At 42.7% G+C, this 25952-nt stretch overlaps 1 protein-coding gene across 3 annotated transcripts in view; it reads right to left on the reverse strand.

Moving 5' to 3' along the window:
• Positions 1-25952, reverse strand: part of ube2o (ubiquitin conjugating enzyme E2 O) — a 156658-nt gene that overhangs the window by 25197 nt on the left and 105509 nt on the right. For all 3 annotated transcript variants that reach the window (XM_072242695.1, XM_072242693.1, XM_072242692.1), the window contains exons 11-12: positions 17456-17568; positions 10159-10290 (exon numbers count right to left, since the gene is read on the reverse strand). In XM_072242695.1, the coding sequence (XP_072098796.1) occupies positions 10159-10290; positions 17456-17568 (245 nt within the window). The remainder of the gene's footprint in view (positions 1-10158; positions 10291-17455; positions 17569-25952) is intronic.

Below are 25952 nucleotides of genomic sequence, written 5' to 3' on the forward strand. Positions count from 1 at the left end.
GCCACTAAATCCCTCAGGCCAGATTTACCACTCAGTAGGACTATGGCTGATATGAATGCAATCTCCACTCTACATTCTCACTCTGTTAACTTTTTAATCCACTTTTTCATAACTGCCTGGGTCTCAAAAATATTCAAAGACCATTTACATTAACATTTGACAAGAAGAGAAGATGGTGGCATGACGCAGCGCGCAGCGGCCACACCGGTGATGAATATCTTATCTGTCAAGTAGGATGCCGTGCACAATCCTGATTTGATGGGGGCAGACGTGAGAAGCGCGGAGGAACATCTGATAAAACTTCTGAAATGCCTATTTCGCTGCCGCTGCTACTGTGCGATCCAGAATCTCCGGAGGCGAAGGCCCCGAGTCCTCGGCTTTGCTTGTTGCGTGGCAGCCGGGGTGGGGTCGAAGTGCTCGGCGGAGATGGTGCTCAGTGTCGGAGGCTCGAAGTCTTCAGACAGACTCAGAGTCGGCTGTGGTCAGGTGCTTCCAGGGTGCTGCATCAGCAAGTTTGCGGCGCTGGAGGTTCACGGCAAGGAGTGTTTCTCCCTTCTACCGTACCGTCTACGTGAGATGATGGGGATATCAGGACTTGAGGCTTTTTTTTTTACCGTGCCCATGGTCTGCCCTTTATCAAATTACAGTATTGCTTTGCACTGTTGTAACTATATGTTATAATTATGTGGTTTTTGGCAGTTTTGGTCTGTCCTGTGTTTCTGTGATATCATACCAGAGGAAAATTGTATCATCTCTTAATGCATACATTTTTAAATGACAATAAACGAGGACTGAGTGTCCTCATAATCTAATAATAAAAAGTTCCAAAGAGTCATGCCCCTCAGAAAAAAAATATTCTGAGGTCCTACCTCATGTATGTGTTAATGTGAAGATTAGGTGGTTTGATAATTTTTGAAAACCTTAATTACCGTGCCCTGTAAAAGTATTCCGCCCTCAACCCTTTGTTCACATAACTGAGTATTACAATCAGGGATTTTGATCAATTTAACTGATAATTTTTATTTGTGAATCACATGCTCCTCCCTCCCCCACCCCACAGCACAAAAAATGGAAAATTGTAAAGCACGGAAAACTAAAAATTCAAAAACTGAAAAGTCAGCAGTTCAAAAGTATTCATCCCCCTTTGCTCAATACTCACAGCTATTAGGGCTAGCAGTCTCTTTATACATCTCTATTAGCTTCGCACAATGTGGCAACGCAAGATCTGCCATTCATAGAAACATAGAAAATAGGTGCAGGAGTAGGCCATTCGGCCCTTTGAGCCTGCACCACCATTCAGTATGATCATGGCTGATCATCCAACTCAGAACCCTGTACCAGCCTTCCCCCCATACCCCCGATCTCTTTAGCCACAAGGGCCATATCTAACTCCCTCTTAAATACAGCCAATGAACTGGCCTCAACTGTTTCCTGTGGCAGAGAATTCCAGATTCACCACTCTCTGTGTGAAGAAGTTTTTCCTAATCTCGGTCCTAAAAGGCTTCCCCTTTATCCTCAAACCGTGACCTCTCGTTCTGGACTTCCCCAACATCGGGAACAATCTTCCTTTATCTAGCCTGTCCAATTCCTTTAGGATTTTATATGTTCCAATAAGATCCCCCCTCAATCTTCTAAATTCCAACGAGTATAAGCCTAGTCGATCCAGTCTTTCATCATATGAAAGTCCTGCCATCCCAGGAATCAATCTGGTGAACCTTCTTTGTACTCCCTCTATGGCAAGGATATCTTTCCTCAGATTAGGGGACCAAAACTGCACACAATACTCCAGGTGTGGTCTCACCAAGGCCTTGCACAACTGCAGTAGTACCTCCCTGCTCCTGTACTCGAATCCTCTTGCTATGAATGCCAGCATACCATTCGCCTTTTTCACCGCCTGCTGTACCTGCATGCCCATTTTCAATGACTGGTGTATAATGACACCCAGGTCTCGTTGCACCTCCTCTTTTCCAAATGGCCACCATTCAGATAATAATCTGTTTCCCTGTTTTTGCCACCAAAGTGAATAACCTCACACTTATCCACATTAAATTGCATCTGCCATGAATTTGCCCACTCGCCTAACCTATCCAAGTCACCCTGCATCCTCTTAGCATCCTCCTCACAGCTAACACTGCCGCCCAGCCTCGTGTCATCCGCAAACTTGGAGATGCTGCATTTAATTCCCTCATCTAAGTCATTAATACATATCGTCAACAACTGGGGTCCCAGCACTGAGCCTTGCCACCAGTCACTGCCTGCCATTCTGAAAAGGTCCTGTCTATTCCCACTCTTTGCTTCCTGTCTGCCAACCAATTCTCTATCCACATCAATACCTTACCCCCAATACCGTCTGCTTTAAGTTTGCACACTAATCTCCTGTGTGGGACCTTGTCAAAAGCCTTTTGAAGATCCAAATATACCACATCCACTGGCTCTCCCCTATCCACTCTACTAGTTACATCCTCAATAAATTCTATGAGATTCATCAGACATGATTTTCCTTTTACAAGTCCATGCTGACTTTGTCCGATGATTTCACCGCTTTCCAAATGTGCTGTTATCACATCTTTGATAACTGACTCTAGCAGTTTCCCCACCACTGATGTCAGGCTAACCGGTCTATAATTCCCCGGTTTCTCTCTCCCTCCTTTTTTAAAAAGTGGGGTTACATTAGCCACCCTCCAATCCTCAGGAACTAGTCCAGAATCTAAAGAGTTTTGAAAAATTATCACTAATGCATCCACTATTTCTTGGGCTACTTCCTTAAGCACTCTGGGATGCAGACCATCTGGCCCTGTGGATTTATCTGCCTTTAATCCCTTCAATTTACCCAACACCACTTCCCTACTAACATGTATTTCCCTCAGTTCCTCCAACTCACTGGACCCTCTGTCCCCTACTATTTCCGGAAGATTATTTATGTCCTCCTTAGTGAAGACAGAACCAAAGTAATTATTCAATTGGTCTGTCATATCCTTGCTCCCCATAATCAATTCACCTGTTTCTGTCTGTAGGGGACCTACATTTGTCTTAACCAATCTTTTTCTTTTCACATATCTATAAAAGCTTTTACAGTCAGTTTTTATGTTCCTTGCCAGTTTTCTCTCAATCTTTTTTCCCCTTCCTAATTAAGCCCTTTGTCCTCCTCTGCTGAACTCTGAATTTCTCCCAGCCCTCAGGTGAGCCACTTTCTCTGGCTAATTTGTATGCTCCTTCTTTGGAATTGATACTATCCCTAATTTCCCTTGTCAGCCACGGGTGCACTACCTTCCTTGATTTATTCTTTTGCCAAACTGGGATGAACAATTGTTGTAGTTCATCCATGCGATCTTTAAATGCTTGCCATTGCATATCCACCGTCAATCCTTTAAGTGTTCCTCCAAGCAAACCTGCTCAAGAGACCACGGACAACAATCTTGAGGTCTTGCCAGAGATGTTCAATCATGTTAAGGTCAGAATTCTGACTGAGCCACTCAAGGACAATCAAGGACATCAACTTTCTTCATTTGAAGCCACTCCAGGGTTGCTCTGGCAGTGTGCTTTGCCGTCATCGTTCAGCTGAAATGCAAACTTTAAGTTTAAGCATTCTGGCAGAGGCTAGCAGATTCTCAATCTACGATCTCTATATTTAGCAGCAATCATCTTCTCATCAATCCTGACCAGATTCCCAGTCGCTGCTGCTGAAAAGCATCCCATAGCATGGTGCTACCTCTGCCATACTTCACAGTAGGGATGGTGTTACCTGGCTGATGCACTGTATTAGATTTATGTCATATGAATCACTTAGTGTTGAGGCCAAAAAGTTCCACTTCAGTCTCATCCAACCACAAGACTTTCTTCCACATCTTTACAGTATCTTCTAAGTGAAGCTTTGCCACATCTTTACAGGCAAGGATATGCTTTTTTTTTTTAAAGCCAGTGGTTCTTCCTTTCCACTCTTTCATAAATGCCCTCTTTATCCAAGGACTTATAAATAGTGGAGCCGTAAACTTCATCTCCAGTTGCAGCCACCGTCTTCCCCAACTTACTCAGAGTGATTGTTGCCCTCACAGTAGCTTCTCTTACAAGCCCATTCTTCTCTGGTGTCCAAGTTTAGATGGCTGGTCTGACCTTGGCAGTGGGGCCATCGTTTCCTATTTTTCTACTTTTTGAACTTCAAGGCATGTTCAATGCTTTTGAGATGGTCTTGTACCCTTCCTCAGATTTGTGATTCTCTATCATTTCTCTTAACTGTCTTGAATGCTCTTCTGTCTTCATTTTAATTTGGTCTATTGAAAATCTACCATACTCTTTGACCTTACAGAGAGAGGGGGTACTTATTCTTATGAATTCATTGAAAACAGATGATCCTCCAATTTTCTACAACAAATTGGTTGAGTTGGTAAGGTAATACAGTAGATTGCACTGGAGGAAAGTTAGCGTAATAATTGCAAAGGGGATGAATACTTTTTCAGCCTCACAATGTTGGTTTTTAATTTTTAGTAAATTGTTGACAAGTTTTGGAATTTGGCCACTCTAGGACATTAACTTCATTGTTTTTAAGCCATTCCTGTGTAGCTTTGGCTTTATGCTTGAGGTGATTGTCTTGCTGGAAAACAAAACTTCTCCCAAGTCACAGTTCTCTTGCAGACTACATCAGGTTTTCCTCCAGGAATTCCCTGCATTTTGCTGCATTCATTTTACCCTCTACCTTGTGTTGGGCACACGGCCAAGTGGTTAAGGCGTTTGTCCAGTGATCTGAAGGTAGCTAGTTTGAGCCTCAGCTGTGGCAGCGTGTTTGTATCCTTGAGCAAGGCACTTAACCACACATTGCTATAGTGTCTGTGAGAGGAGTGGCACCCCACACAGACTTCCAATCTGCGCCTTGTAAGTCATGAAAATGCCCAAAACAGGCCTCTCATGGTCTGAGTCGACGTTCCCTCCCTCCCTCCTTCATAGGCCTTCCAGGGCCTGCTGCACTGAAGCACCCTCACAGCATGATGCAGCCACCATCACAGTAGGAAGGGTATGTTTTTCGGGAAATGCAGTGTTTGGCTTATGCCAAACAGTGTTTAGTCTGATGGCCAAAAAGCTTAATTTTGGTTTCATCAGACTGTACAACCTTCCTACATGCCTTCTGGCAAACTCTAGCTGAGATTTCATGAGCTTCCCCCCCCCACCCCCACCAGTGGCTTTCCCTTTGCCACTCTCCCATAAAACTACGACTGGCGAAGCACCTGGGCAACAGTTGTTGTATGCGCAGTGTGACAAGAGTACACATAGATTAAGATGTTAGCTGTCCTGTGTGATCAGCAGTTGGTCTGCCACCTGTCTTCAGGAGAGAGAGATAAGGGAAACAATGGAGCAGCATTTGGAGATGTGTAATGAAGGGGAAGGAGAGCTGTCAAGAGCGGCTCCCCCTTTGAACCCTGAACTGTTTGAAGTGATGGACAGGCGATACCCCAGCAGGGGGATAAAAAGGGACAGGTTCGCTAAGGCAGGACACACACGACACCCGAAGTAACAAGACCCTGGAAGCGGTGCGTCTCTCACAAGTCGGTGGGTAGCTTTTGGACGGCTGATCGCGGGATCAAGCCTTAGACGTTCAGGGTGGAAAGGTACGATCGGCGGGAACCTGGTGTGTCTCCATCCTTGCCTGGGTGCCAGGTTCACCGCAGGGAAACGATCGTGTCTGGAAATGGAGGGGTCACGGTCGGTGACCTCTGATGACATCACAAAGGACTCGCCCAAAAGCTGACTGCGAAGGTCTGTGTGTGGAAGCCTTGAATATTCATTCGTGTTTGCTCTCTCTCTCCTCCCCCCCCCACACTGTCCATCGCCACTGCAGCGATTACTGCAAACTGAACTGAACTTTGCGTTGCTTTGAAACTGGTCATTTACCCCTAGACAACGATAGAGCTTGATTGATCCTGTTATCTTAATTCTGTGTACATGTATGTTTATCATTGCTGAACTGTTGCACTTATTATCCTTTCGATAAGAGTACTGTGTTGCTTGTTTCTTTAATAAAACTTTCTTAGTTCTAATAATCCAGACTCCAACTGAGTGATCCATTTCTGCTGGCTTGGCAACCCAGTTACAGGGTACGTAACATAAGTCTCTCCCATCTCAGCCACTGAAGCTTGTAACTCCTCCAGAATTGTCATAGGTCTCATGGTGGTCTCCCTCACTAGTCCCCTTCTTGCACAGTCACTCAGTTTTTGAGGATGGCCTGCTCGAGGCAGATTTTCAGCAGTGCCATATTCTTTCCATTTCTTGATGATTGACATAACTGTACTCCAAGAGATATTCAGTAACTTGGACGTTTTCTTGAATCCATCTCTTGACTTGTGCTTTTCAATAACAGTTTCACGGAGTTGTTTGGAGTGTTCTTTTGTCTTCATGGTGTGATTTTTACCAGGATATTGACTCTCCAGCAGATGGAACTTCCAGATATAGGTGTATTTTTACTACAATCAATTGAAGCACCTTGACTGCACAGAGTTCTCCATTTAACTGATTATGTGACTTCTGAAACCAATTGGCTGCACCAGGAATGATTCGGTGCATCATATTAAAGGGGGTGAATACCTATGCAATCAATTATTATTATTTTATGTTTTACATTTGTAATTAATTTAGATCACTTTCTAGAGATCTGTTTTCATTTTGACAAGAGTTTTTGTTGATCAGTGTTATAAAAGCCAGATTAAATCCACTGTGATTCAATGTTGTAAATCAATAAAACATGAAAACTTATAAGGGGGAGTGGGGGACAGTACTTTTTATAGGCACTGTGAGTGGAGGAAATCACAATTGGCATTTAGCCTACATGACTGCAAAGTATTATTTTCTGGCCGTCAGACCAGGCTAGGACTTTCAGTACAGAGTAAACCATGGGAGGTGTTTCATACAGAAGAACAAGCCTGTTGTTCATGATTCTCTGAAAGTGGCATCATAGGTAGACATGGAAGTGAAGGCCTTTGGCATGCTAGCCTTCATCAATCATCGAGTGTAAGAGTTGGGATGTTGCAGTTGAAGATGTTGAGGCCATACTGAAATACTACGTACACTGTCAGTTCCCTTTTGAGGAAAAGTCATTAAACTGGAAAGAGTGCAAAGAACATTTACAAGAGTTAGGAGAGGTCGGACAAGTTAGCACTTCATTCTTTGGAACATAGGAGACTGAAGGATGACCTTATTAGAGGTGTATATAATGATGAGAAGCACAGACAAGGTGAATGCAGAATTTCCTCACCTCAGAAATAGCAAATCAAGAGGTTGAGGGCATAGGGTTATCATGAAAGGTAGATGAGCTTGTAGCACAATTACAGAATGGCATGTATGGCATTGTGGGCATCAATACATCGTGGCTGAAACAAGACAAACTGGGAACTTAGTGTCAAAGGACACACTGTATTGAAAGGATAGGCAAGAAGGTAGAAGGGGTGGGTCTGCTGGTAAAAAAAAAAAAATCAAATCAAATCTTGAGCTGTAACAGAATTGTTGTGGGTACAGCTAAGAAACCGCAGGGGTAAAAAGAGCCTGATGGGACTAATATACAGACCTTCCAACAGTAATAAAAACGTGGTTTACAAATTACACCAGGAGATGGAAAGTGCATGTCAAAATGGCAATGGGAGATGGGCAATGATAGTCATGGGAGATATCAATAAGCATGTAGATTGGGAAAACAGGTAGTGCTGGGTCCCAAGAGTGGAAAATGTAGAATGCCTTTGTGATGGCTTTTTAGAGCAACTCACGGTTGAGTCCACTGGGAGATCAGCTATTCTGGATTGGGTGCTGTCCAATGAACTGGAATTGATTAGGAATCTTAAGGTAAAGGAACCTTTAAGGGCCAGCAATCATATGATCAAACTCATCCTGCAATTTGAGAAGGAGAAGCTAAAGTCAAATGTATCAGTATTACAGTGGAGTAAAGAGAATTACAGAAGTATGAGAAGAGACTTGGTTGGAAGGAAACAGAAGCAGGGATGACAGCAGAGCTGCAACGGCTGGAATTTCCGGGAGCAACTCAGAAGACAAAGAGGCAGCATTCAAAAGGCAGAATGATACAACGACAGCTGACATGAGAAATCAAAGCCAACATAACAGCCAAAGCAAGAGCATATAATGCAGCAAAAATTAGTGGGAAGCTTTTAAAAACCAACAGAAGTCACAAATTCATGTAGAAGGATAAGATGGAATATGAAGGAAAGCTAGCTGATAATATTAAAGAGGATACCAAAAGTTTGATGGACGAACTGAATAAATACTTTGCATCAGTCTCCACTATGGAAGGTACTAGCAGTATGCAGGAAGTTCAAGGGTGTTAGGTGGTAGAAATGTGAAGATACCATTACTAGGGAGGAAGTTCTTGGGAAACTGAAAGATCTGAAGGTAGGTAAGTCACTTGGACCAGATGGTCTACACCCCAGGGTTCAGAAAGAGGTGGCTGAAGAGATTGTGGAGGCATTAGTAATGATTTTTCAAGGAGGAATTAATTCTGAAATGGTTCCAGAGGACTGGAAAATTGCAAATGTCACTCCACTCTTCAAGAGAGTAAGGCAGAAGAAAAGAAATTATAGGCCAGTGGTTGGGAAGATGTTCCAAGTGGTTGGAATCAACTCTTAAGAATGTAGTGTTGGGCTACTTGGAGGCACATGATAAAAATAGGATGTACTCAGCATGGTTTCCTTAAGGGGAAATCTTGCCTGGGAAATCTGTTGGAACTCTTCAAAGAAATAACAAGCAGGATAAAAAAGGAGAATTTGTTGATGTTGTGCACTTGGATTTTCAGAAGGCCTTTGACCAGGTGCCACACATGAGGCTGCTTAACAAGTAAAGAGCCCATGGTATTACAGGAAAAGTGGGTGGTAGTGGACACAAGTATTATAGAGGTGTTTAAGAGGTTCTTACACAGAAAATGGAGGGATATGAACATTGTGCTGGTGCTGTACTTTTCTGTGATCGGAAGGCAGGTTTAAAAGGATATGGACCAAAAGCAGGCAAAATAGGACTAGCTTGGATGGGCATATTGGTCAGCCTGTGCAAATTAGGTGGAAGTTTCTGTTTCTATGCTGTATTACTCTATGCCCATTCAAGCATGACAAGACCCCTTAGTGAAAGGTGACAGCATTATTCACATGCAATACTGATTCCTCTTTTCCAGCAGCACCTCTCGGTGAAAGGTGAAGGACACAGCATTATCCACATGCAATGATTACCATTTTCCAACAGTTTCACCAGTGACTTTTAACCCTTGATTTTGTTTTTCAGCCAGTGAATTTTAAATGTTACTTCATATATTTATTCATATGAAGCTTAATATCTAATTAAAATTAAATGGGTTGCCCTTTAAAGTAGATAAAACAAGATTATTGCTCTGAAAAGGTTATAAGGGAAGTCTTTGGAACACTCTTCCTCAAAAGGCAGTGGAAACAGTCTGTAAATATCTTTAAGGCAGAGATAGATACTTGAACGAAAGAATCACTGGTTTCTGCAGACTGACAAGGAGGAATTGGATCAGCAATAAACATGTTTAATGGCAGATCAACAAGAGGCATTGGAACAGCCATGAATCTGTTTAATGGCAGATTTACTGGAGGAATTGGATTAGTCATGAACCTGTTTAATAACAGATGGACAAGAGGAATTGGATCACCCATGAACCTGTTTAATGATGGACAGATGCGACAGTGAGGTTCTTTACTCCTGCTTTGAATTTGCAAGTGCATTTAGGAAGTTCAGCACCATGTCACTGTAGCCAAAGCTGATGACAGATTAATGGACACCAGAGGCAGCAGAAAAAGTGATAGATCTAAAAATCTTTCAAATAGGATACTGACTACGCCATACAATTTAGTATTTCAATTTACTCTTTTTGCCATCTAAAATGTCAATAAAAGCACCTTTCTTAGTAATGACACTGCAGCAAGGTTGACTAAGATAGACGAGTCCTAAATGTTAATTTTAAATGTTATTGCCGGCATCCAAACCTCTACCTGCGAGACAAACATTTGCTGTATGGACAGAATGGGGCTTGTTATGATACCAGCTACTCAGGACAGGCACTTACAATTTTAACTTAAATAATTTTGAGTACAAGAACGCCAATTAAAAATTACTCTAAAAAAACTGCCACAGGGGAAAAAAGGAAAAAGTACACCTTTACTGTACCTCATCAGCTTTACGCGTAGCTCTGCCTTCTTCCACATTCCCAATACGAATCACAATGTCAGTAATGCGGAAGTGGAAATCCGGATGGTCAGCAATATCATAAACACTAATATCTTCTTCATGGCCCAGCACCTGCAATTTTAAGTTCAAACTTCAAGTAAGTTTATTATCAAAGTACATGTCACCATGTAAAACAATAAGTCATTTTCTTACAGGCATACTCAAATCCGATAATCATAATATAATCAATGAAGGACCACACCAACAGGGCAGACAACCAGTGTGCAAAAAACAAACTGTGCAAATACAAAAAGAAAAAAGATAATAAATAAGCAATAAATAAATATCAAGACACAAGATGGAGTCCTCGAAGGCGTTCAGAGTTTGTGGGAACAGTTCAGTGAAGTTGAGTGAAGAATCCCCTGGTTCAAGAGCCTGATAGTTGAGGGGTAATAACCTGGTAGTGTTGGACCCGAGTCTCCTGTACCTCCTTCTTGATGGCAGCAGCGGGAAGAGGGCGTGACCTGAGTGGTAAGGGTCCCTGATGGATGCTGCTTTCCTGTGACACGTAGATGTGCTTAGTGGTGGGAAGGGCTTTACCCATGATGGACCAGGCTTTATCCACTACCTTTCATAGGATACTTCATTCAAGGGCATTGGTTTTTCTATCACATATCTATAGAAATTTGTCAAAATTTTAGATGTTATGCTAGAGCTTCGCAAAATTCTAAGTTGAGATGCTGTCATTTAATAAATGAGGTTTATTTGAATAACCCATCTGAAAAAGAGCTGCCAGCAAACATCTACAGCGAAATCTGTCCTGATGTTGTTGATCTGAATGACAAGAATTAAGGTAGTGAGAAGGCAGGACATTCCCCTGCAGAGGCAATGGTATTCTGGTTCAAGTCCCTATTATTATCAATGTCCAAAAATCAAAAGCGATGATTGTGGATTACAGGAGGAATGGAGATAGGCTTGCTCCGATCAACATCAATAGTTTTGTAGTTGACAGGGTGAGTAGTTTCAAGTTCCTCAGTACACACATCATCAAAGATCTCACCCAGACTGTACACATCGGCCGTGCAGCAAAAAAAAAGCACAACAGTGTCTTTTCCACTTCAGGTGACTGAAGTAGTTCAGCACGAGCCCCCAGATCCTCAAGACCTTCTACAGGAGTACCACTGACAGCATCGTGACTGGCTGTACAGGAACCGCACCAACCCTGATCACTGGGCACCAACAGCCCAGCACATCTGTGGATGTGAACTTCCCTCCATTGAGGATATTTATAACAACAGGTGCAGAGAGGAGGCCTGGAATATCATCAGGGACACCAGTCACCCCAGCCATAAACTGCCTCAGCTGCTTGCAAACGGCAAACAGCACTGCAGTATTACAGCCAGAACCAACAGGCTATGGGATAGCTTCTTTCTACAAGCCTTCAGACATAAATTCACGTCTGTACATTGCAACAAAGTCATAACGCAAAGAATTTTACTCCTTCATGTTGTGGGATGGATGTAAGATTTAAATAAACTCAATAAATAAATTCAATATGCCAATATTGATTCAATATCTAATATTCTACCAACGTGCCCCAGTGCTGTTGATCTGAATGATAAGGATTAGGAGAGTGAGAAGGCAGGATATCCCTTTGCAGAGGCAAGGGGATTTTGGAGCGAGTCCCTATTATTATCTTCCCTTCTATTGCATCGTTTGTAGCCCAGATTAACTTTACCAATGCAACATTTATAATCAATTTACAACCACATATTGGTCTATTGGTCTTTTAGAAATAAACTACATCATCTGGTCTTGCAAATCAAGCTAGAAGAATTAAGGCATTATTGACTGAGCTACATCTCAAATCAAATTAACCAGATTACTAAGACTGCATTCTTTCATTTAAGGAAAATTGCAAGAGTTTGATTTCTTGTAACATCTCAAGATGCAGAAAAACTGATAATCACTTTTGATTTTAGCCAATTAGACTACTTTAATAGGCAAGACTGTCTAAGAAAGATATCAATCAGCCGCAGCTTGTTCAAGATACAGCAGCAAGAACCTTAACCACAGGAAAACTGAGCACATTTCACTGGTCTTCGCATCATTACACTGGCTGCCTGTGTCGTTAGGGATCAATTCTAAAATTGATCCTTAATTGTATATAAGGCTCGGAATAATCTAGCTCCTCCATATATGTTGGTGTGGCCATCTCCTTACATCCCTAATCATAATCTTAGATCCATAAATACTGATTGCTTAGTGTTCCTGGAGCCAGTATAGAAGAACTGGTCATATAGAATACCTTACTGACTGAGATACGCCAGGCTAGCACTGTGAAATGCTTCAAAACTTCTAAAAGTCTACCTTCTACTAAAAAAAAATTGGTCTACTTATAGGATTACTTTTAACCTGTTGATATTGATTATATTTATATAGATTGGTACGATTTGATATAGATTGGTTTCACTTATGATTTTTAATTTTGTATATTTTATGACTGTATTGATTTGTCATTACCATTTGTATATAGTATAGGTAATGGAGCTTTCACCAGTGACCAATCAATACATCGGAAGTTTGAGAGGAGGGAATTTCACTCACGTCCACTGCCCGAGTAGGAAAAGGCAACAATGGGTTGCAATAGCATAATAACGCTTTGACCAGCAAGCAATCTGTGTTTGAGACTGATTAGCATGAGCAAATGAAAGGCAGGCAGGGACAGAGTGGCTGCCATCGTCTGAGTGGACAGAGACAGGGCGGTGCACTTGAGGCTTCAGTCAAAGAAAGGAAACAAAAGAGTTGCAGGAGGCTGGGAACCAGACTGCCAGAACAGTTAGTGGAGAGGTTGTGGAGGCAAATGTTAGTAAGACCTCAGACAACGTCAGGAATCAAAAGGCTGAGCATTATGTGACTAGTGTCTTGAGCGGTGTATATTTCAAAGTGTGAAGTATCATAGGAATGGCAGGTGAGCTCAGGGCATGGATCAACAGCTGGAATGTAGCCATTAATGAGAGCAGGCAGGACTGGCAGCTCAATATTCCCAAGATCCAATAGGACAAATCGGGGATGAAGAATCAAAAAGGGTAGAAAATACAGTACTCAAAGTGTTATATCTCAATGCACAGAGTATAAGAAATAAGGTGGATGATCTTGTTGCAGTTTTATAGATTGTCAGGTATGATGTTGTGGCCATCAATGAATCGTGGCTGAAGGATGGTTGCAGTTGCGAGGGTAAAAGGACCCTGATGGCAGTTATATACAGGCCTCCCAACAGTAGCTGGGATGTGGGCCACAGGTTACACCAGGGAAGAGAGAAGGTGTGTCAAAAGGACAATGTCATGATAGTTCAGAAGATTTTAAAAACATGCACATAGATTGGGAAAAATCAGGTTGGTAATGGATCTCAAGAATGAACGTCTTGAATGCCTACAAGATAGCTTTTTAGAGCAGTTTGTTGTTGAGCCTACTCATACTGAAAGGTATACAAACTTGAGGGGTATAAATTGGGTAAATGGAAGCAGGGTTTTTTCCACTGAGTTTGGGTGGGACTAAGATGTCATGGCTTAACCGTGAAAGGTGAAAAGTTTAAGGGGAACATGAGGGGAATCTTCTTCACTCAGGGCCATAAGAGTGTGGAATGAGCTGCCAGCACAAGTAGTCCACGTGAGCTTGATTCAATGCTTAAGAGAAGTTCAGATAAGTGTGTGGAAATAGGGATATGGAGGGCTATGGTCCAGGTGCAGGTCGTTGAGAGTAGGTAGTTTTAAATGGCTTTGGCATGGACTAGATGGGCCAAAGGGCCTGTTTCCGTACTGTACTTCTATGACTAAGCACTTTAAACCCGCATTGTAATGTACGAAAGATGCTATATAAAGTTATTATATGCTAAAATGGTATGCGTGTACAAATGAAGTAGTCAAAGAAAATGCAAGTTATCAGAGCATTTTCTGTACAGTGCAAAGTCATTTGTACCTGGTCAAGTATTTTATCAGAATTTTCTCACAATCCCCAAGGTTAAATGTTGGTGCTGTCAAACACAGCAGCTACACTGGGTCAAATCGAATGTGTATTTGTCCGTCCTGTAAATCTACAGTGATTCAAGTCACTGATCGATACTATGAACATCAAGAAAGACCATAAAGACATAGGTGCAGAATTAGGTCATTTAGCGCATTGAGTCCACGCTGCCATTTCATCACTGCAGATCCCATTCAACCCCATACATCTGCCCTCTCACCATACCCCTTGATGTCCCAACCAATCAGGAATCTATCAACTTCTGCTTTAAATATACCCACGGACTTGGCCTCCATTGCAGTCTGTGGCAGACCATTCCACGGATTTACCACTCTGGGTTAAGGAAAAAAAATGAATAAATTCATCCTTACTACTGTTCTAAAAGGTCGTCCCTTAATTTTAAGGCTGTGCCCTCCAGTTCGGATAATCCCACCAGAGGAAATATCTTCACATCCATCTTATCTAGCCTCTGCAACTTTTATTTGGTTTCAATGAGGTCCCCACGCACTCTCCTAAATTCCAGTGAGAATAGCCCCAAAGCTGCCAAATGCTCATGTGTTAACCCCTACATTCCCAGAATCATCCTCATGAACCTCCCCTGGACTCTCTCTAATGACGATACAGCCTTTCTGAGATAAGGGGCCCAAAACTTGACAAAACTCCAAGTGTGGCCTGACTAGTGTCATAAAAAGCTTCAGCATTATCTCTATTTTTATATTCTATTCCCCTTGAAGTAAATGCCAACATTGCATACGTCTTCTTTACCACAGACTCAACCTGCAAATTAATCTTCTAGGAGTCTTCCACAAGTCCCTCTGCACCTCCGATCTTTGAATTTTCTCCCCATTTGAATAATAGTCCACACTATTGTTCCTTTTACCAAAATGCATCATACATTGCCCAACACGAGATTCCATCTGCCACTTTTGTCCATTCTTCCAATTTGTGTAGGTCCTGCTGCAATCACATTGCTTCCTTAGCACTGCCTACCCCTCCACTTATCTTCATATCATCTGCAAACGTTGCCACAAAGCCATCAATTCCCCTATCTAAATCATTGACAATGTGAAAAGTAGCAGACCCAATACTGACCCCTGAAGAACACCACTAGTCATTGGCAGCCAACCAAAGACCCCCTTTATTCCCACTCGCTGCCTCCTGCCTGTCAGCTATTCCTCTACCCATGCCAGTATCTTTCCTGTAACACCATAGGATTTTTCATCTTGTTAAGCAGCCTCACTTGAGACACCTTCTGAAAATCTAAGTAAATGATATCCACTACCTCTCCTTTGTCCACCCTGCTTGTTACTTCCTCGAAGAATTCTAACAGTTTTGTCAGGCAAAATTTCCCTTTACAGAAACCATACTGACTTTGACTTATTTTTATCATGTGCCTCCAAGTACCCCGAAACTTCGTCCTTAATAATGGACTCCAACACATTCCCAGCCACTGAGGTTAGGCTAACCGGCCTATAATTTCTTCTCTTTTGTCTTCCTCAAGAAGTGGAGTGATAGTTGCAATTTTCCAGTCCTCCGGGACCATGCCAGGATCCTCTGTTATCTCTTCAGCAATCTCTTTCAGGACTCTACGATGTAGACCATCTGGTCCAGGTGACTTATCCACCTTAAGACCTTTCAGTTTGCCTAGCACTCTTTCCCTTGTAATTGTAATAGCAATATCAAAAGTAGTGCAGGACAACCCCATCAGCAAGTTGCTCAATAGAAATGGAGCTGGACTTATTGCATACCGTTCGTGTTGTCACTTGGACTTGTTGCGTACCGTTGTGCTGTGACTGTGCACGGTGCAAATCAATGTTGTGTACATTTATACTGGGATTGCAAAACCCTGCTGGACATTGGTAATACAGTATATTGCAAGTCCAGTTCATTAGTTCATTGGCAAGACCAACAGTGGGGGAGCTGCAATGCCTCGGCTGTGGCAAGGACTAGGCCAAAGCCGCAGGCGCACCTATTGCAGCCATCCATGGCAAGAGGACTGAGGTAGTGTAGAAGAGAGCAGGGACTTCTGTTGCGCATGCTAGAATTCATCCTGGGTTGGGGCCTTCCAGTGTTCGCTCGATGCTATTCTCCAAGGTTTGCTTGGTGGAAGGACAAGCTGGATCAGGACACAAGTCATTCCACTCAGGGACTTGGGCTATTATTTTTTTTTGTGACTATGTTTTTCTGAAATCGCAACCACGTGTTACTTGTGCCATGTGCTGCTGGTAATGTGTGTTGCTCCTTGGCCCCGGAGGAACACTCTTTCATTTGGCTATATTCATGTATGGCTGAAAGATAATTGAACTTGGTGACAATTCACATCTACTTAACTTTGCAAGGCAACTGCAAGTGTTCGTGAACTTATCTTCAGGATGCAGCTCCAAAGGAGAATGTTGGTTGTCCGTCACATTCAACAATGACTAGACGACCTGTGTGGCAGAGTTTTTAAAAAGAGGAAAAGCTGTTGCACTGGGACAGCTCTACTCTCTTGACCTTGGAAGTCCAGGTCCAGTGATACAAGGAGTCGACACAAACTGGGGTCTTACTTGATTGCAGTGGATGACCATGACTACTTCTGTGCGTTTGTTATGCCAGAGAATAGCACCACCTTAAAGCCTGGAGTTTACATGCTATTAAACAACTATCAACTGACAAAGGACTTTAGGTGTTGATCCATTTTCTTCATTTTAATTCCATTGACTTTTACATCATAACTATTATGACTACCAGCGGATTATCGGCACCCAATTGCCCACCATTGAGAACGTCTACCATAAACGCTGCCTGGGCAGGGCGAAAAGCATTATCAAGGATGCATCTCACCCTATGGACTTTTTACTCTCCTCCCATCCAGCAGGCGCTACAGGAACCTCCGCTCCCACACCAGCAGGCTCAGGAAGAGCTTCTTCCCTGAGGCTGTGACCCTGCTGAACCTCACATCACAGCGCTAAGCAGTATTGCACCCATATTGGACTGTCTCAGTACTTTTATATTTGTATGCGGTAGCACTTACTTTTATTCGCAGTTATTTTGTAAATAATACTATTCTTTTGCACTTCTGGTCAGATGCTAATTGCAGTTCATTAGCTTTGTATCTGTAGTCAGCACAATGACAATAAAGTTGAATCTAATCTAATCTATAAATTAGACACTGTTTCAGGAGACAGCCTATGCCCTAACCTCAATTTTAAGATCTTTAACAGCCATTTATCCAACAGACATGAATTAGCAAAAAATCTGCAGTTTCAATACAATTGTTCTTTAAATTACTCACCTCAATCTCATTACCATTTGCCTTCGGTTTGAACCATTTGACTGAGCACGTCCGCCCAAAATGGTCAACGGATTGGACAACGCCATACACACCAATTTCCTGGGCACCTTGAGCTTATAGGAAAGAATAGTTAGTACAAAACAGGAACTAAATTGAAGTCCTACTTTTAACCTGAATTCTTAATAATACTCCTTTATCCAAATGACCAAAGCTTTGGTCAAGGTCACAGAAGTCAAACATTATCATCTTTCAATTATTATATGTATTGTTTGCTTTGCAGTTGGGTACTGCTTCTGGGGCTTTGAACACAAATGAGTTACTAGAGGTACAGTCGGTCCTCCTTATCCGTGAGTTCCGCATGCACGAATTCAACCAACCGCGATTCCGGAAAACCCGGAAGTTCTCTCTCCAGCATTCGTCGTTCAAGCATTGTTCGCCTCGTGTCTCGTTTGTTCGCTACTTTGTTTCTGTGAAAAAATGGCTCCTAAAAAGCAATTACATGGTCAAAGCAATTCCTCAAAGGCTAAGAGGGAGCGTAAAGTGGTATCTCTCACCAAGAAATTAGAAATATTAGATTCTTTGAAAAGTGGGATGTCGCATTCCGAAGTGGGCAGTAAGGTCAGTAAGAACGAATCGAACATTCGCACAATAAAGCAGAAAGAAGCTGAAATTCGTGTGTTAGTGCTAGGGATGGCTGGCTGGCGGGCGATGTAAAGCACTACAGCCTCAAGAACTTAAAGATCACGGGAGAACTGGGATCGGCTGATGCCGAGGCAGCATCAGCATTTCCCAGAAGAGTTACGATGGTTGCGTCTGTACTAAACATGTACAGACTTTTTTTTCTTGTCATTATTCCCTAAACAATACAGTATAACAAGTTAGACAACCTCTCCTCCTCCTCTCGCCCTGAACACCGGCGTGTCTCAAGGCTGTGTGCTGAGCCCTCTTCCGTACTCCTTTTTCACCTATGACTGCGTTCCAGTACATGGTTCTAACTCCATAATCAAATTCGCAGATGACACCACGGTGCTTGGCCTGATCACGAGACGGCCTACAGGGACAAAGTCCAGCACCTGGCCGCATGGCGTGCCGACAACAACCTGGCCCTTAACACCCAGAAGACTAAGGAGATCATTGTGGACTTCAGGCATGCTAGGAGCCACACTCACATCCCCACCTACATCAACAGAGCTTTAGTGGAGCATGAATTAGACTTCAAATTCCTTGGTGTCCACATTTCCGAGGATCTCAGCTGGTCCCTGAACTCCTCCATCCTGATCAAAAAGGCGCAATAGCGCCTTTATTTCCTGCAGAGCATCAAGCAAGCTCACCTCTGTCCCAGGATATTGACAGACTTTTACCGCTGTACCATTGAGAGCATACTCACCAACTGCATCTCAGTGTGGTATGGCAATTGTCCCATATCGGACCGTAAAGCACTCCAGCGTGTGGTGAAAACTGCCCAGCGGATTATCAGCACCCAATTGCCCACCATTGAGAACATCTACCATAAACGCTGCCAGGGCAGGGTGAAAAGCATTATCAAGGATGCATCTCACCCTAACCTTGGACTTTTTACTCTCCTCTCATCTGGTAGGCTCTACAGGAGCCTCCACTCCCGCACCAGCAGGCACAGGAAGAGCTTCTTCCCTGAGGCTGTGACCCTGCTGAACCTCACATCACAGCACTAAGCAGTATTGTACCCATATTGTACTGTCTTCAGTACTTATATATTTGTGTGCTGTAACACTTACTTTTTATTCGCAGTTATCTCGTAAATAACACTATTCTTTGCATTTCTGGTCAGATGCTAACTACATTTCATTGGTTTTGTATCTGTACTTGGCACAATGACAAAGTTGAATCTAATCTAATTTACATTGTATTAGGTATTATAAGTCAACGGAACAGAAACACTGCGAGCAGTGGGTCCTGTGCTGTTCTGGGTCCTAAAGTCCACCAGCACTGAGACAGGTTAAATAAGGTCTGGAGCTACCCCAGGTCCTAAAGTCCACCCACGCTGAGACAGGTTAAATAAGGGACTTGAGCATCCACGTTTTTTGGTATCCGCGGGGGGGTCTCGGAACCAATCCCTCGCGGTTAAGGAGGGCCGACTGTACTAGGAAATTAAAAAGGCCAGTTTTCTACTGATATCTCAGGTTAGCTGGGCTCTAGATTAACATCTGACCTTGTTTCTTCCTAAGATTGTAATGGAGCTAGTGCTACACAAAAGCAATCTACCTATTACTAGCTCTGCTCTTATGCACAAAAAGCTGCAAGAACAATTACTTACCCTCTTTGAAAATTGCTTTTCCACTATTGACCATAAGATATAATAGAACAAGGCTATTCAGCCCATCAAGTCTGCTCCGCCATTTTATCATGGCAGATTTATTATCCGTTTCAACCCCAATCTCCTGCTTTCTGCCCGTAACCTTTGATGACCTGACAAATCAAGAACCTAACAGCTTCCACTTTAAAAATACCCAATGACTTGGCAGCTGAAGACACTGTGGCAATTAATTTCACTGATTCACTGCCGTTTGGCAAAATATATTCCTCATGTCTGTGAAACTCCTTTTTACTGGGTGTTTCTGGAAATGTGGCTCATTAGCCCCTTGCTAACAGCCACTGGACTACCCGGTGAGAAACCCACCTTTCTCAGACTCTGTACGTTTAGGGTATATGCACTTTGGTCCCGCCAAACCAGAGGTTGGGCTGTCTCGCCCACCCAAACCCTGGCTTGTGTAAATGCTGTGTGATTTACTACCCCCTCCCATCCCCGCCAGCAAGAAATAACAGATTGTATAGTACATACAATTATAAAGACAGTATATTTATGAACATTAACTTATCCAAAGAGTTAAAGAAAAAAAAATCAAAAAGGGCCCATTACAATTACAGTCAAATGTGCACACAAGTTGGAGCTCATCTTGAACTTGTTTGTAGCTCACGTGCTGGACCCTTGGTCTGCGAGATAGTACACACCACCTTCCCTATATCACTCGAAATCCATCTCAAACAAATGGGTCTCCCATGGCGGTATTGGTCCTTCCTCCTTGAAGCCCCTCACCTGCACAAAGCACCTTGTGCAACAGGGATGGCATCCTCAGCCATCTTCCCTCCTGTCTTCTCCCAACTCCCACCAAAAAGAAAGCTCAACACACCAAGGTCCCTTACAAAATCTTTCCGCCCAGCATCCTCTAGAACCTTCTCCCAATTCGACCATTCTGACTGGCTGACACCACATTCCAAAGCTGAACAACAAAGCCTCTTATCTCAGCTCAAACCCAAACAGGCTGAAAGTAGAACAGACTGCCCTTACAGAACTGCTAAAATGAAATACCTACAACATAGTAGTAAAAATCAAGATGTTGCATTTGTTCTAAGTGGACAGCCCTCTATCCTGAGGCTGTCCCTTCTGGTCCTAGACTCACCCACTATAGGAAACATCCTCTCTCAGCCTTTGAGCACTTGGTAAGTTTCAATGAGCCTTCCTCATTCTTCTAAACTCAGCACATATAGCCCCAGAGCTATAACTCAAACATTAACCTTCATTTCTAGAATCATTAAAGGTTCAAAAAAGTTTAAAGGTTCATTTATTATCAAAGTATACACTCTGAAATTCTTCACACAACAAAAAATGAACAAAAATGGAACAGGCACATCAACCCCCAAACCCCACCCCTACAGACAAAAATAAAGAGAAAAATCAGGCAAAATACACAGACTATAGACTTTTTTTTCCCCCAGCCTTGTAGTTTTTTTTATATTCCAAGTCCACATACAAAACACAGAAAAACTCTGGTAACTTTCTTCAGGCACAACAGCAGGCTCTCCCCTCTCCAGCAGCAGAGCGATCAAAAGACAGGCAGCCAGCGCTCACTTCGCATTCACCTCGATGCTTCAATCTCCCTCGTCGCTTTAATCGGCGGACAACGGAAGCTTTAATCAGCTCACGCCTCATCTCGCAGCCTACTGCCGTGAAGTTCAGGCACGCTGCCCCTCTCCAGGAATCCTCTTGGAAGACTGCAGAGCGTTGAAACTCCTAAACTTCTGCATTCATCTCAACGCTTCAATATCTTGTCGCTTTAATCAGTGGACAATGGAAGCCTTAATTAGGGAAATGGAGTTGAACATTGCCTCACAGCCAGTCCTGCAGCATGCCCACCATGACGTTTGTACACGCTGCCTCTGTCTCCCGGAGACTGCAGAGCAGTGGAACCCTAATGCGTGGAACACCCACACAATCTCCAAACAGCAAATCATAGGCTCCAACCCACAGAATCACACCCAAGACCAAAAACAAACATAAAAGACATAGAAATAGTGAAATGTATGGTTTCACAATCTGCCCAGATGATCCTGACTGAAGGAGCATTGAATGTAGGGGCCATTTTGGCTGGAAGGATCATTATTGTAAATATCCTCTGGACCCTCTCTAATGCCAACACCTCTTAGATAAGGTCCTAAACTGCTCACAATTATCCAAGTGCAGTCTGACCAATGCCTTATAAAGCTTCCTTGCTTGCATATTAGTCCTCTTAAAATGAATGTTAACATTGCATTTGCTTTCCTTACCACCGACTCAACTTGGTGACCTCCAGTCCCTGGTCCAGACTTGCAGAAATCAGGCACCTGGGTTGTGGAGACTGGAAATCAGAGGTTTGATGTCTGCAAGTCTGAGCCAGGGACTGGAGATTGAGGACCGGAGGTGACTTTCTTGGGATTTTTGGATCTCACTGTTTAATTCTTAAATTAGACTGTTAATTGATATTTTCTTTGCAGTTTAACAATTATTTGCTTGTATTTTATATAATTACTTTTATTCAACAGATTAATATGCTTCCTTAGCGGTCACAATATACATTTGCAAGTTCAGTCTGTTCCCTAGTGCATGGACCCCTCGGTTAATGGTAGGGGTCTATTGAATGAAAATGGTTGGGAATCCCTGCCCTGGGGGCTATACAAATTCTGGAAAGCTCCAGAAGTTTCTTTGGTTTGCATTATTTGAATAAGAATCATGTAGGTTAACTCTCACCTCAAAAGTTTGAGTGGAATTTTCCATATCTGTGTGGTATAAAAGAGCTGGAATGGGCTGCCAGCGACGGTGGTGGAGGCGGATATGATAGGGTTTGTTTTTTAAAAAACAGACTCCTAGATAGGTACATGGAGCTTAGAAAATAGAGGGCTATGGGTAACCCTAGGTAATTTCTAAAGTACATACATTTTCGGCACAGTATTGTGGGCCAAAGGGCCTGTATTGTGCTATAGATTTTCTATGTTTCTATTTAAATGTCTTATAAACCTTGCAAATGTACCCACCTCCACCACATCTGGCGGAGTTTCCTCAGGCCCAATGTAGGGGCTTGGCTCAAAATGTTGACTGTTTATTTCCCTCCATAGATGCCGCCTGACCTGCTGAGTTCCTCCAGCACTGTGCGGGATAGCTCATAGAGCCTTTCTCTCACTTCCAATTTCCTACATATTTCAAGGGACTCATTGCTTAAACCTGCTACTCTTTTCCTGAAGAGATTCTCAAAATCCCTCATCAACCAAGGTTCCCTAATTGTGCAGCCTTGCCCTTCACTCTAACAGGAACTTGCTGGTCCTGAGCTCACTTTTAAAAGACTCACACTTGTCACACATCCTTTTGCTTGCAAACAGTCTCACGCAATCAGCTTCTGCGAGTTCCTGTCTTATGACATCAAAATAAACCCCAACACCCTCAGTCTTTACAACTTTCACTTGAGGACCCGTCCTAGGTTTAATCACCATCTTGAAACTAGTTATGGTCACAGGTGCCCAAGCTCTCCCCTACAAATACGTCAACCACTTGCCTGGCTTCATTTCCTTAGGTCAGTGATGCCTCTTCCCCAGAATGGTGCTCCACATATTAATTACTTCAACTTCCCATGCACACTTAAATTCTGCCCATTTAACCCCTAGCACCAAAGCAACAATAATTTCATTGCTCCTTTTACATGCCCCCAAATGTGTTGATCATATCCTGTTAATGTGGCTACTACTCCTCCCTTTCTTATTTATTGAGACACAGCACAGAAAAGACCCTTCCAGCCTTTCAACCCATGTGGCCCAGCAATGTCCAACAACCCTGATTAACCACTAATCCAACCACTAGACAATTTACAAATGACCAAATAATCTACTCGGTACATTTTGGACTGTGGGAGGAAATTGAAGCACCGGGGAAAACCCACACATTCCATGCAAAGGATGTACCGAGACTCCTTACAGAGGACACTGGAATTGAATTCCAAACTCCAGCACCCCGAGCTGTAATAGTGCCACACTAATAACTATGCTACCATGGCAATCAATGCATTTCCTTGCATTTTTTGCCTCCAGCCAAATTAACTTTCTTCTATATATTTTTAATCTACATTATTGCAATAAAATAAAAAACCTTTACTTCCCTTCATTCCACATGTCTCACTTTCACATTACCCTAACCCTTCCACTTTCATATTAGAGCCCTATCATTGTAAAATTCTGATTAAAACTTTCTGCCAACAGCTCCAGTAAACAATCCAGTGAGATGCCATTTTCGTTCAGCATTCAGTCAAAGCTACAATAAAATCTGTTTCCATTATCCTGTATGGCAGAGCAGCCTACGCTAACCTGGGAGGAAAAATAAAGTCACATTGATTCTTCTAACAATCATCTTCATTCTGTCCTCTGGTTCCTCACCCTTCTGCCAATGTGAAGGGCTCCTGTCTGCTCCCTTCCTGATTGATCAGATGTTGAGACATCCTCCTGTGCTGCTCCTAACCACTCCAGTTTTTACATGATCTAGTCAGACAAAATCTGACCTTTTGAATTTAATCCAGAAATGTGACATGTTGACCTAAGAAGCAGCAGGTACAAACCACTCAGCCACTTTATAATTCCATGGGTTTCATAATCAATGATAAGCTAACATTGTAGTATGTTACAAAGCACCTTGTGAACGCCCAATACACATTAACTTCATATAACCTCCGCTCCATAAAGCAATTACACATCATTTATACTAAAGAAATACACAATATATTGCACATTGTCCCAAGAAATTTCTAATTTTACTCCCATCATCATTTCTAAAAGTTTCTGCTCTGCTGATGTTAACTTTAGTGACCTACAGTTGCAGAGAAATTATGGTATTGAATATGGTTATACTTGCATTTCTCTAATCCTCATGTACACCCCTGGGTCTATAAATGTTTTGAAAATTTACGGACAAGACCACTGCAATTTGAAAGTCTATTTCTCTCAACAACCCATCCCATCTGGAGCAGATGATTTATCCACATCAAGCTTTTCCAGTTCTTCAACTACAACTCCCTTTACTGAGATTTCAGCAGCAAAGGCAAGGAGGATTAAAGAAAATTCCAAGGCACTCTGCAAGTTCATTAAGAGCAAGACGATAACTAGGGAGCAGGACCATTCAGGAATAATGGAGGGAGCACATGCTTGGAGGCAGAGGGTGTGTGCAACATTTGTATTAGTATTCACCAAGGATGTGGAGTATGTGAAGATCAGTGTGAAGCATGCTAGCCCACCAGGGCATTTTGAGATAAAGAAATACTGTGGGGTTACCTATAAAACATTAAGATGGATGTCTCTGGAGTCTGATGTAATCTACCCCAGGTTATTGACAGTAAAGAAATTAGATTGCTGGGGTTTGACCGAGATAGCCACAGTGAAGTCCCAGAACAGGTGAGCAGCTAATGTTGTTCCATATTTACAAATGTCACTCCACTCTTTAAGAAAGGAGGCAGGCAGCAGAAAGGAAATTATAGACCAGTTAGCCTGACCTCTGTGGCTGGGAAGATGTCGGAGTCAGTTGTTAAGAATGAGGTTACGGAGTAACTGGTGACACAGGACAAGATGGGACAGCATGGTTTCCTAAGGGAAAATCTTGCCTGACAAACCTGTTAGAATTCTTTGAGGAGATTACAAGTAGGATAGATAAAGGGGATGCAGTGGATGTTGTATACTTGGATTTTCGGAAGGACTTTGATAAGGTGCCACACATGAGGCTGCTTACCAAGTTGAGAGCCCACGGTATTATAGAAAAGTTACTGGCATGGTTAGGGCATTGACTAATTGGTAGGAGGCGAGTGGAAATAAAAAGATCCTTTTCTAGTTGGTTGCCAGTGACTAGTGGTGTTCTGCAGGAGTCGATGTTGGGACTGTTTCTTTCTATGCTGTATATCAATGATTTGGATGATGGAATAGACAGCTTTGTTGCCAAGTTTGCAGATGGTATGAAGATTGGTGGAGGGGCAGGTAGTGTTGAGGAAACAGGAAGGCTGCAGAATTACTTAAGATTAGGAGCATAGGCAAGAAAGTGGCAAATGAAAGACAATGTTGGAAGATGCATGGTCATGTACTTTGGCAGTAGAAATAAATGTGCAAACTACTTTCTGAACAGAGAGAAAATCCAAAAACCTGAGATGCGAAGGGACTTGGGAGTCCTTGTGCAGAACATCCT

This window comes from Mobula birostris, chromosome 24 (genome assembly GCF_030028105.1).
Source record: "Mobula birostris isolate sMobBir1 chromosome 24, sMobBir1.hap1, whole genome shotgun sequence".
Taxonomy (NCBI): domain Eukaryota; kingdom Metazoa; phylum Chordata; class Chondrichthyes; order Myliobatiformes; family Myliobatidae; genus Mobula; species Mobula birostris.